At 34.6% G+C, this 13557-nt stretch overlaps 1 protein-coding gene across 3 annotated transcripts in view; it reads right to left on the bottom strand.

Annotated features, from left to right (window-relative positions):
* The window catches only part of OMA1 (OMA1 zinc metallopeptidase), a 78382-nt gene that overhangs the window by 15901 nt on the left and 48924 nt on the right, over positions 1 to 13557 (bottom strand). For all 3 annotated transcript variants that reach the window (XM_008699145.2, XM_008699146.2, XM_040627252.1), the window contains exon 8: positions 3946 to 4095. In XM_008699145.2, the coding sequence (XP_008697367.1) occupies positions 3946 to 4095 (150 nt within the window). The remainder of the gene's footprint in view (positions 1 to 3945; positions 4096 to 13557) is intronic.

Here is a 13557-nt window from a genome sequence, read left to right as displayed (position 1 = left end):
GAACTGTTCCCCCCACCCCAGATTCTTAGGCTGAAGCCTTAACCTCCAATGTGATGACAATATTTGGAGATGGGGCTTTGGGAGGTAATTTAGGTTAGATGAGGTCATGAGGGTGGAGCCCTCATGAAGAGATTAACATGCCCTTATTAGAAAAGGAAGAGACACTAACATGATCACTCTCTCCACCGGATGAGGACACAATGTTCTAGAAGGCAGCCATCTGCAAGCCAGAAAGACCTCACCAGAAACGGAATCTGGTGGAAAATTATTGGACTTCTAGCCTTCAGAATTATGAAAAAATTAATTGCTATTGCTTAAGCTAGAACCTTAATCTTGGACTTCTACCCTTCAGAACTGTGAAGAAATAAATTTCTGTTGCTTAAGCCACCCAGTCTCTGGTATTTTGTTATGGCAGCCCAAGCTGACTAATGCATTGTTCTTCCTTTACCTTCCTCATTAACACTCATTACTAACTATTATACAATATATCAGTGATCTATTCTATACATTACTAATTAACGCTGTTTATTGTCTGTCTCCCTTTACTGCATAAGCTTCATGAGGGCAGGGATTCTGGTGTATTTTGTTCATAAGACTTGAAACACCTGTGGTCTGGGATAACACATAATCAACAAATATTTGTCAAATGCACAAAGTATAAATTTAAAATATCTTAAATCTTGATATGCTATGGTAGGAAATAATATATTTCTTTGATGATATTCAGGGAATCCAGTAAGAAATAAAAAATACACAATCTTTATCAAGTTAATTTTTCTTAAAAAAATCAAAATTATTAGGCTTTGTGTTCTTACAGAACCAAAGAATCTTAATTTCCTGATTTTCTTGATCTTTTCTCCTCCTATGAATTTGATTTGCTACAGGCTCAATCTTCTTCCTACCAGTTAAATATGTAAACTACTTTATACAGTTAACTCTATCTGGGATTGTTTTCTCTGTTTACTTCGTTAAGTGAACTCATCTACCTGCTTCACTGTCACCTTTTTCAGATGACTCTGAAATCCTCATCTCTTGCCTAGATTTCTCTGTGTTCTGGTGCTGCATTCCAAACTACCTTTGAGATGTACACCACTTCGGGCATACTGTCAGGAATGTCAAAGGACAAGAGCTTTAGGTAGAATATAACACTGTACTCACGTAAGTAAAAAACAAAACAAAGCAAAACTAAATAAAATTTAACTACAACAGCAAAAAAAAGTAGTCCTTAGTAGTATAGACTCACATAATTCTGTATATTGCCTGAGGAATCGCTTTGTTTCATTATAGAAATTAGACTTACAATGGTAGGGCATTCCAATTTCTGGATTATGACTATGTATTCTAATTAACAGTATACTCTTGCACTATCAGCTTCGCTACAACCACTGAATTATTCCCAATATTGTAGTAGAGTTTTATTACTTTCAAATTGAATTTAATCACTTGGGGGGGAAAATATAAGAAATTATACGAGGTTTTCAAATTAAGTTTCTGAACTAGGATAGTTTATTTTTAGAAGAAAAAAAAATCTTCCAGTGTTTTTCATCATTGGTTCCCAAATAACATATTTGTTTCTCCAACCACTTTTCCTCATACTCACTAATCAATTCATTATTTTAAAGACTTCTCTAAAGCACATTTTTTATAGAATTTAGGACAGGCTTCAAATGAAAGTTGGCTAGAGTTCATTATTCAGTTTAAGCAAGCCATATATTTTTAGAATTTCACGAGCAAAAATGCAAAGAAAAGAAATTCTAAAAGAAAACCATGTGGTTATTACGACTTTAGAGATAGGCTAAACTTTCCAGGGCAGTACAAGGTCCCTGGGATGTAGGTATCACTGAGAAGACTCACAGAGCTAGGGAGCTAGGGAGCTTCAGTACACATAAATTATTAATGAAACACATATGATCCCAGTCTTATGTTGCCATTTTAAGATGAATGATTACTATATATTATATCAAGTAAATTTCACTGCTGTTTCTTTCTCAAATATTTTTTCTTTGAATTAGGAGTATAAATGAAATATGTTTAGGAAAGGACTTAAGAACCCATGTCTGGCTGTCCCCAATGCTCACGAAAGGTACAAAGTATGCCCTAGCTGTCAACAAATTCTGTCATCATTCCTCTCAAAATATATCTGAAATCTGACCACGTCTCTCACTCTCTTCTGCCTCCATAATGTTTTACTAGGATTATTCCAAGAGCCTCCTAAATAGCGTCCCTGATTCCACCCTTGCCCCACTACAGTCCACTCTCCACACAAGAGCCCCAGTGATCACCATAAAACACCTGAGTCAGGTCGATTCACTCCTCTGCTAACCCTCTACCAGCTTTCCTCATCACTTGAAATAAAGTTCTTACAACAGTTTAGAAGACCCTTCATGGTTTGGTTCCCCCTACATATCAACCATTCTTCGCACCTCCTTTACTCCATTCAGCCTCCATGTCTTTCTGGTTATTCCCTGGACATACCAAGCATACTCTCACTTGAGGTCCTGTGCATTTGCTACTTTCTCAGCCTAAAAGATTCCCTCCATATATTCACAGGATTTGCTCCAGGGCTTTTCCAGCCTCTATTCAGTGAGGCCCTCCTTGACACAGGACCACAGACTAGTAAACCTTCTCTGCTGCCTAGCCCTCTCTACTACATTAAACCTGCTTTATATTTCCCCCTCATGCTTATCACTACTTGACATACTACATGTATGTTTGTTCATTTATTATTCGAATTATCTAATTAAAATGTTAGCTCCAAGAAAGCAAAGACTGTTTTGTTTTGTCCTTGCTCATTCCCTGGCAACAGAATACAGAATAGATTAGAAATGAGTATCAACAAATACCGATCACAGAAATGAATGAATGAATGAATCTTGTGATTATTTCTCATTCCAAACTAGATGCCACCTATTATTCCTTCAAATTGCATACCACTACAAATCTACTTTTATGATAAGTCATATTCCCTGTTGTATTAAGAATCAGTTTGTACTTAGCATGAAAGTATCAAGAACCATCTCTCATTTCTCTTTGTATCCCCTGCACCTACTTGCATCATTTCTTTCTTATAATAGGAACCCAGTATTCCTTAAGCTGAATTTGAAGTCATACTGAAAGATAACTTTTATAACACACCTGGATCTCTTTTTATCCTTTAGCAAACAGACCAATACCAATTCTTAAATTCCTAAAGAATATTCTGCTTTTAAAACCAACCAGCAAATTTAATTCAAGTGAAACAAAAGAGCGATGTAGCCTGGCTTAGAGATGCCTGACATCCATTTTGTACTGATGTGGTAACTACAGAAAACATTTTGAATGATGTTAGGTCAAAAGATTTTCAGAAAATAGTAAAAACTACTTGACAGAAAGCTGCTTCGACTTGATCCATTCAGGAATTCTACCAAAAAGGAAAGAACGCCACACAGCACACGCTTTATAAACAAAAAAATAACTAAAAAGCAAACTAATACAAAGAGATTTTTTTTCCTAAGAAAACAAAATTTCAGCATTGCTATTGAAATTAATAATTAATTGACCCAAAAATTTTGCACAGTTCACTAACTGGTATTTTTAACAAGCTTTTTAACAAAGCTTAAATCACCAAGAAAAGACTAAATTATGATCCATATGTTGAAAAATACATACTTTGAGTTGTAGACTTTTGCCAAATCAGTTAAAATTAAAAGGTATGATTCTAAAAAGGTTAAACTTTCACCATCAAGAAAAGTCAACTGAACAGCAATTTATTCCCCAAGACTTGTGTACAAGCAGGATTTTTACTTTTCAGTCAAATCCTTTGAAAATTGATAATATATAATTACAGTGATCAAAATATTTGATAGGCTACACTAGAACTCTCTTTTTCTAAGCACAAGAAGCAACTACATTAAAAATAAATGATACAGTAAAAACAATGTCTTGCCTCATACAGAGTTAGCTCACCTGAGGTATGAGTCTATCCAAGTTCTCAGCTCGATTTCCATGAGAAGGATGTGTGGATAACCATTCTGGCAACTTGGGATGGCCTTGGAGGCTATCTGCAAATTCCATCTGCTGCCAAAACACTGAACTGGCTCTGACATCCACACAAGCCTAAAACCAGAATTAATTAAAGAAAAAAAAAAAGAGCTTAGTTATGACATTTTTTAAAATTTACATCATTATGTTTGAAAAATATTTTCTATCATTATTTGCAAATGACATATCCGATAAAGGGCTAGTATCCAAAGTATAAAAAGAACTTATAAAACTCAACATCCAAAAAACAAATAATCCAATTAAAAATGGGCAGAAGAAATGAACAGAGATTTATTTCTTCAAAGAACACATACAAACGGCCAACAGACATACAAAAAGATGTTCATCATCACATCATCAGGGAAATGGAAATCAAAGCTACAATGAGAGAGCACCTCATACCTGTGAGAATGGCTAAAATCAAAAACACAAGAAATAACAGGCGAGGATGTGGAGAAAAAGGAACCCTCGTGCATCACTGGTGGGAATGCAAAGTGGTGCAGCCACTGTGGAAAACAGTATGGAGGTTCCTCAAAGAGTTAAAAATAGGACTACCCTACAATCCTGCAATTACACTACTGGGTATTTACCCAAAAAATACAAGAACACTAATTCAAAGGGATATATGCACCCCTATGTTTACAGCAGCACTATTTATAATAGCTAAGATATGGAAGCAGCCCAAGAGTCCACTGATCAATGAATGGATAAAGAAGATGTGGTATAATACACACACACACACACACACACACACTCTCTCTCTCTCAATGGAATATTACTGAGACATCAAAAAGAACGAAATCTTGCCATTTGCAGTGACATGGATGCAGCTAGACAGCATAATACTAGGCGAAATAAGTCAGAGAAAGACAAACACCATATGATTTTACTCATATCTGCAATTTAAGAAACAAGAGAAAGACAAAGCCAGAAACAGACTCTTAACTATAGAGAACAAATTGATGGTTACCAGAGGTGAGGAGGGTGAGGGGAAGGGTGAAATAGGTGATGAGGATTAAGAAGTGCACTTATGATGATGAGCACTGGGTGTTGTATGGAACTGCTGAATCACTAAATTGTACACCTGAAACCAATATAACTCTGTATGTTAACTGGAATAAAAATAAAAGCAAATGAAAAAAAAAATAAAAAAAAATAAAAGCAAATGAACAAAAAACCAAATGAAAAAGCAGCAAGAAACAAAAAAATAAAAGTGATTGCAATGAAAAAAAGTATTTTCTAGCATTTTAATAAAAGTAGAATTGCTCATTGCTTTAAAAAAAACTCATACAAGATGGTATTAGAGAAGCCCAAAACCCCCTATACAACATTCACAAATAATCCCACTCCCAAAGATAGCCCACTATTTTCAGTACGACAGGTATTAAGAACATGTATTGAGGGCAAAAATCTTCCACACGAATTAATATTTTGTTTTCATAAAAATAAGGATTTAAAATCTCATTATTAAACTGTACTACAGAAATTTTATTCTTAATCTAGACCACTAGAATAATTATAAGACTTCAAATAAACTTAAATGAAATATTTTTTGTTATATTTTTAATGTGCATATTAATTTATCTACTTTTCCTCAGTGTGTGTGCTAAAGAACATATTTAGGTCATTCAAAATACCTTATAAAAGTATACCTTTTTTTTAACAAATAGGATACATACATCTTGTATGTGTGTGTAATTCCATCAGACACTCATACACGTACACTTATCAACACAAACAACGTTTCTGGAAGGCAATTTAAGAAACTGTTAATATTAGTAGCTACCCTAAGATTACAAGTGGGGTGTTTGATGATGGAGGAGGACTTTTATTTCTGAATTATATAAAGTATATTATTTCTATAATATAATTACTTCTAAATCCTATATAGGTCGATTTAGTAAATATTATTATAAGCCTGTTCAATCTATTGACATTTCTAATTTTTTCTAATAAGAAGTGACTGGATAAAGTGATTATATTTCCCAACTAGTTTACCCCTAAGACAATTAAGGGAAAAACTTACACTGTACTGACTAAAATGTGCTATCAAAAATCCTCAGCCTTAAAACAATGAGATTGTGACACACAAAAAGGCAAATACACAATATCATGCTATTCTAGTCAACATCCATGTCTCTCTGTTTTTAACAAACACCATTAAAATATTTTCCAATGCTGGGAAAATGAAAAGAAAAAAATAATTGGAAATCCAAGTAAATTTTATTCAATGTTTAAAACAATACAATTATTTTTATTGTGGTAAAATACATATAAAATTTGCCATCTTAACCACTTTTAAGTGTACAGCTCACTGGTATTGAATCCATTCACATTGTTATGCAGCCACCACCACCAGCCATCCCTGCAGCTCATTTCATATACACCTATTAAACAATCAATTACCCATTCTCCTCTCACCCCCTCCTGGGTGACCACTCTAACAAATTCCGTCTTTATGGCTTTAACTACTCTAAGTACCTCATACAAGTGAAATCATACAGTATTTGTCTTCTTGTGACTGGTTTACTTCACTTAGCATTATGTCCTCAAGGTTCATCCAGTATTACAGCATATTGCAGAATTCCCTTCCTTTTTAAGACTGAATAATATCTCATATGTCTTGTATCACACTTTGCTTATTCATTCATTGGTCAATGGACACTTGGGTTGCTTTCACATTTTAGCTACTGCTAATAATGCTGCTAGTTTGAACATGGGTATACAAATATCTTTTGAGGCCCTGCTTTCAATTCTTTGAGGAATATAATCCAGAAGGGGAGCTGCTGGATCGTATGGTAATTAAATTTTAATTTTTCTGTGAAACTACCATACCATTTTCACAGTGGCTTACCATTTTACCTTCCCACCAACAATGCACAATTGTTCCAATTTCTTCACATTTTCACCATTTGTTAATTTCTGTTATTTTGATAGTAGCCATCCTAATGAGTATGAGGTAGTATCCCATTATAGTTTTGATTTGTATCATCTAATGATCAGTGATGTTGAGCACCTTTTTGTGTGCTTAGTGGCATTAATTTATCTCCTTTGGAGAAATGTCTATTCAAGTCCTTTGTCCATTTTGCAACCAAATCTTTTGTGTTACTGTTCGGTTTTAAAAGTCCTCTGTATTCTGGATATTAATTCTTTATCAGATATATAATTTGCAAATATTTTCTCCCATTCTGTGGGTTGTCTTTTCCTGTGGATGGTGTCGTTTGATGCAAAAACTTTTTTTTTTTAATTTTCATGAAGTCAAATTTGCCTAATTTTTTCTTTTGTACCTGTGTCTTTGGTGTCACATCCAAGATATCATGACCAAATCCAATGTTGTGAAGCTTTGGTCCTATATATTTTTTCTAAGAGTCTTATTGTTTTAGGTCTTAAACTTAAGTTCCTGATCCATTTTGAATTATTTTTTGTATATGGTATTACGTAAGGATCCAATTTCATTCTTCTTCTGGATATCCAGTTTTCCACCATCATTTGTGAAAAGACGGTCCTTTGCCCAGTTTCCACCCTTGACAAAAATTATTTGACCATATACATGAGGATTCATTTCCGGGCTCTCTACTCTATTCCATTGGTCTGTATGTCTTTTATGCCAATACCACAGTTTTCATTACTGTAGCTGTGTAGCAAGTTTTGAAATCTGAAGTGTGAGTCCTCCAGTTTTATTCTTGATTTCAAGGCTCTTTTGGCTACTCATGTCCTTTTAAGATTGCATATGAATTTTCTATTTCTACCAAAAAAACAAAAAAAGTCACCGGGATTTTGATAGGGATTGTGTGGAATCTATAGACTACTTTGGGTACTACTGACATTTTTAAATTATTAAGTTTTCCAGTCAGTGAGCACAAGATCTTTCTCTTTCTTTATGTCTTGTTTCAGCAATGAATTTTTAGTTACCACTGTGTAAGTCTTTCACCTCCTTGGTTAACTCCTAAATCTTTTATTCTTGCTGAGGTTATTGTAAATGGAATTGTTTTTATCATTTCCTTTTCAGATTGTTCATTGTTCATGTATAGAAATGAATTTTTGAGTGTTGACACTGTATTCTGATACTTTGCTGAATTAATGTATTAAGTTCAAACAGCTTTTTTTTTGAGTCTTTAAAGTGTTTCCTACATATAAGAGCACATCGTCTGCAAACACAGATAATTTAACTGCTATCTCTCCAGTTGGGATAACTGTTACTTCTTTTTCTTGCTCTGACTACAAACTTCCAGTACTATGTTGAACAGAAGTGAGAGTGGGCATCCTTGCCTTGTCCCTGAACTTATAGAAAAAGCTTTCAGTCTTTTACCAGTGAGTATGATGTTTGCTGTGGGTTTTTCACATATGACTTTTATTATGTTGATGTAGTTTCCTTCCATTCCTATTTTGTTGAGTGTTCTAATCATGAAAGGGTGTTAAATATTCTCAAATGGTTTTTTTTCCTACATCAATTGAAATGATCACGTGGGGTTTTTTTTTCCCTTCCTTTTTTGAGATGTGGCATATTACATTGATCAAGTTTTATATGCTGAACCATTCTTGCATTCCAGGAATAAATCTCCCTTGGTTATGGTGCATATCCTTTTAAAATGCTACTGAATTCTGTTTGCTAGTATTTTGTTGGGGATTTCTGCATCAATGTTTTTAAGGGATATTGGTCTATAGTTTGCTTGGAGTGTCTTTGTATCAGGGTTATGCTGATTTCAAAGAATGAGTTACGAAATATTCCTTCCTTTTCAATCTTTTGGGAAAGTTCGAGAATTGCTATTAGTTCATCTTTACATGGTTGGTAGAATCTCCCAGGGATGCTGTCAGACTTTAATTCTTAGTTAGATTTTGATTACTGATTCAATCTCACTACTAGTTATAGGTCTATTAAATTTTCTATTTCTTCATGATTTAGTATTGGTAAGGTTTTGTGTTTCTAGGAATTTGTCCATTTCATCTAGATTATCCAATGTTTGGTATGCAATTGTTCATACTACTTTCTTACGATCCCTTTATTTCTATAAAATCATTAGTAATCTCTGCACTTTGATTTCTGATTTCAATAATTCAAGTCGTCTTTACTTTTTTCTTAGTTCAGCTAGCTCAAGTTTTGGCAATTTTGTTGATCTTTTAAAAGAACAAAATTTGACTTTAATGATACTCCTCTAATTGTTTTTCTGTTCTTTATTTCGTTTATCTCTGCTCTAATCTTTACTATTTCCTTCATTTTACTAGCTTTGGGTGTAGTTCTTTTTCTAATCCATTAATTTGTAAGTTAGGCTGTTCATTTGAAATCTTTCTTGTATTTTAATGTAAGCATTTATAGATATAAATTTTTTAAATTATTTTTTTATTTATAGTATTTTTTTATTATGTTAGTTACCATACAGGACATCCCTGGTTTTTGATGTAAAGTTCCATCATTCATTAGTTGCGTATAACACCCAGTGCACCATGCAATACGTGCCCTCCTTACTACCCATCACCAGCCTATCCCATTCCCCCACCCACCTCCCTCTGAAGCCCTCAGTTTGTTTCTCAGAGTCCATAGTCTCTCATGCTTCATTCCCCCTTCTGATTACCCCCCCTTTCTTTATCCCTTTCTTCTCCTACCGATCTTCCTAGTTCTTATGTTCCATAGATGAGAGAAACCATATGATAATTGTCTTTCTATGCTTGACTTATTTCACTTAGCATTATCTCCTCCACTGCCATCCATGTTGCAGCAAACGTTGAGAAATCGTTCTTTTTGATAGCTGAGTAATATTCCATTGTATATATGGACCACAGCTTCTTAATCCAGTCATCTGTTGAAGGGCATCTTGGCTCCTTCCACGATTTAGCTATTGTGGACAATGCTGCTATGAACATTGGGGTGCATATGGCCCTCCCTTCACTACGTCTGTATCTTTGGGGTAAATACCCAGTAGTGCAATGGCTGGATCATAGGGTAGCTCAATTTTTAACTTTTTAAGGGACCTCCACACTGTTTTCCAGAGTGGCTGTACCAACTTGCATTCCCACCAACAATGTAGGAGGGATCCCCTTTCTCCACATCCTCTCCAACAATTGTTGTTTCTTGCCTTGTCAATTTTTGCCATTCTAACTGGCGTAAGGTGGTATCTCAGTGTGGTTTTGATTTGAATCTCCCTGATGGCTAATGATTTTGAACATTTTTTCATGTGTCTGTTAGCCATTTGTATGTCTTCATTAGAGACAATCTCTTCAATAAATGGTGCTGGGAAAATTGGACAGTTACATGCAAAAGAATGAAACTTGACCACTCTCTCACACCATACACAAAGATAAACTCCAAATGGATGAAAGACCTCGATGTGAGACAGGAATCCATCAAAATGCTAGGGGAGAACATAGGCAGCAACCTCTACGACATCGGCCACAGCAACCTTTTTCATGACACATCTCCAAACGCAAGAGAAACAAAAGAAAAAATGAACTTGTGGGACTTCATCAAGATAAAAAGCTTCTGCACAGCCAAGGAAACAGTCAAAAAAAATAAGAGGCAGCCCACGGAATGGGAGAATATATTTGCAAATGACAGTACAGATAAAAGACTGGTATCCAAGATCTACAAAGAACTTCTCAAACTCAATACACAAGGAATAAACAAATCATAAAATGGGCAGAAGATATGAACACTTTTCCAATGAAGACATAGCTATAAATTTCATACTCAGCACTGCTTTCACTGCATCTCATAACTTTCTATACGTTGTTTTTGTTCATTTCTAGTTTTTATTCAATTCCTTGTAATTTCTTCTTCAATCCATTGGTTATTTAAAAGTATACTGTTTGGGGGCACCTGGCTGGCTCAGTCAGAAGAGCATGAGACTCTTGATCTTGGGGTTGTAGGTTTGAGCCCCACATTAGGTGTAGAGATTACTTAAAAAAATAAAAATCTTAAAAAAATAAAAAATAAAGTATACTGTTTAATTTCCACAATTTTGTGAATTTTCCAGTTTTACTTTCATTATTTATTTCTAACTTCATCCCACTGTGGTCAGAGAAGATACACTGAATGATATATACCTTAATCTACGAGAATTTGTGACCTAACGTAGGGTCATTTTTGGAAAATGTCCCATATGCCCTTGAGAAGAATGTATACATTCTGTTGTTTTGGAATAGAGAATTCTGTATATTAAGTCCTTTATTTCTTTACCTTCTATCTGGTTGTTCTATCCATTATTCTGGGTAAAGCTACTCACGTCTCCAACTACTATTACAGAACTATCTATTTCTTCCTTCAGTCCTGTCAGTTTTTGCTTCATATATTTTGATAGTATGCAGTTAGGTACATAAATCTTTATAAATGGTATGTCTTCTTGTTGTTTGAAACCTTTATTACTATATAATACCATTATTTGTCTCTTGTAATCTTTCTTAATAAAAGTCTATTTTGTCTGACATTAGTACAGCCACTCCTACTCTCTAATGGTTACTATTTGCATGGAATATCTTTTTCCATCCCATCACTCTCAACCTGCATATGTCCAGGGGTCACAAATTAGTCTACTATAGACAGCACATAGTTGGGTCATGTATTTTTATCCATTCTAGCAATTTCTGTCTTTTGACTGGAAAGTTAATCCGTTTATATTTAAAGTGATTAATGATAGAGAGGGACTTGTATGACTGTGCTAATTGTTTTCTATATGCCCTCTACCTTTTTTGCCCTCATTTCCTACATCACTGTCTTCTTTGTTTAGTTGATTTTTTTCTAGTGAAATGTTTAAATTCCTTTCTCATTTCCTTGTGTGAATATTCTATAGCTATTTTCTCTGTAATTACCATGGGGATTACATTTAACAACCTAAGTTTATAACACTCTACTTTGAATTTTGCCAGTTCAACTTCAGTAACATATAAAAACTCTGCTCCTGGGGTGCCTGGGTGGCTCAGTTGTTAAGCGTCTGCCTTCAGCTCACCGCGTGATCCCGGGGTCCTGGGATCAAGCCCCACGTCAGGCTCCTCCCCTGAGAGCCTGCTTCTTCCTCTCCTACTCCCCCTGCTTGTGTTCCCTCTCTAGCTGGCTGTCTCTCTGTCAAATAAATAAATAAAATCTTTTAAAAAATAATAAATAAATAAATAAATAAAAAATAAAAACTCTGCTCCTTCACAGCTCTGTCCCCATTCTCTTCAGTCTCTTATGTAACAAAATTACATCTTTATAAATTGTATAACCAAAAAATAATAATAATTTAAAAATAATTCTTTTAAATGCATTAAGTCTCCTAAATTACATAGAAAACAAGATTTGGAGTTACAAACTAACCTTTATAGTAATACTAGCTTTTATACTAATAGTTTTTTTTTTTCTTTAAAGGTATTTCCTTTAAAGGTACACCTTTAAAGGTTTTTCTTAAATTGTGCAGAAACAAAAAAGTATAGTTACAAACAACTGTTACAATAATACTAGTTTTTGAAACTGTCCATATATTTACCTTTACTAAGATCTTTTTCTCCATAAAGATTTGAGTTACTGTCTCGTATCCACTCATTTAACCTGTGGGACTCCCTTGAGCATCTTTTGCAGAGCAGTTCTGGTGGTCATGAACTCCCTCGACTTTAGTTTAACTGAGAATGTCTTAATTTCTCCCTCACTTTTGAAAAACAGTTTTTCTGGACATAGGATTCTTGGTGACAGGTTTATTTTAAAGCACTTTGGATATAACAAACACAGGTCTTCTGGACCACAACGTTTTTGATGAGAAATCTGTTGATAATCTTAGTGTAGATCCCTTGAATGTGATGATTCACTTCTCTCTTGCTACTTCAGGATTTGCTCTATGTCTTTGGCTTTTTAAAGGTTGATTATAACATATTTCAGTGTGGGCCTCCCTGTTTCACCTTTCTTGAAGCTCACTGAGCTTCTTGGATGTTTATATTTATGTATCTCATCAAATTTGGGAAGTTTTCAGCCATTATTTCTTGAAATATTCTCTCTGCCCCTTTCTCTCTCTCTTCTCTTTCCAGGACTCCCATGTTGGATATGTTGGTCCTCTTGATCATGTCCCCCACGTCTCTTAAATTCATCTTTTTTTTCTGCTCCTCAGCTTTGGTAATTTCCATCGTCCTAACATCAGGTTCACTCATTCTTTCTTCTACCGGTCAAATCTCTCTTTGAAAATGTCTAGATTTTTGTTGTATTTTTCAGCTCCAAAATTTGTTAGTTTTTTGGAGAGTTTTCTACCTCTATACTGATATTTCCATTTTATTAATAATCACTTTCTTGACTTACACTTTCCTTTAGTTCTTTAAGCATCTTTGAGACAATTGTTTTAAAGTCATTGTCTAGTACATCTACCATTAGATATTCTTAAGGGACAGTTTCTGCTTATTTAATTTTTTCCCTATGAATAGGCCATACTTTCCAGTTTCTTACATGCCTGTTTTTGTTTGTTTGGGTTTTTTTGTTTTGTTTTGTTTTGTTTGTTTGTTTGTTTTACTACTGCTGTCTCTGTGCCTAGGGTTAGCCTGAGACATAAATATAACATCTCCTCAGGATTTTTCTGAGCATGTGCAGTC

Source organism: Ursus maritimus, unplaced genomic scaffold (assembly GCF_017311325.1).
Source record: "Ursus maritimus isolate PB19 unplaced genomic scaffold, ASM1731132v1 scaffold_12, whole genome shotgun sequence".
Lineage (NCBI taxonomy): Eukaryota > Metazoa > Chordata > Mammalia > Carnivora > Ursidae > Ursus > Ursus maritimus.
The sequence above is the reverse complement of the archived record's forward strand: the minus strand, read 5'-3'. Positions and strand labels throughout refer to the sequence as shown.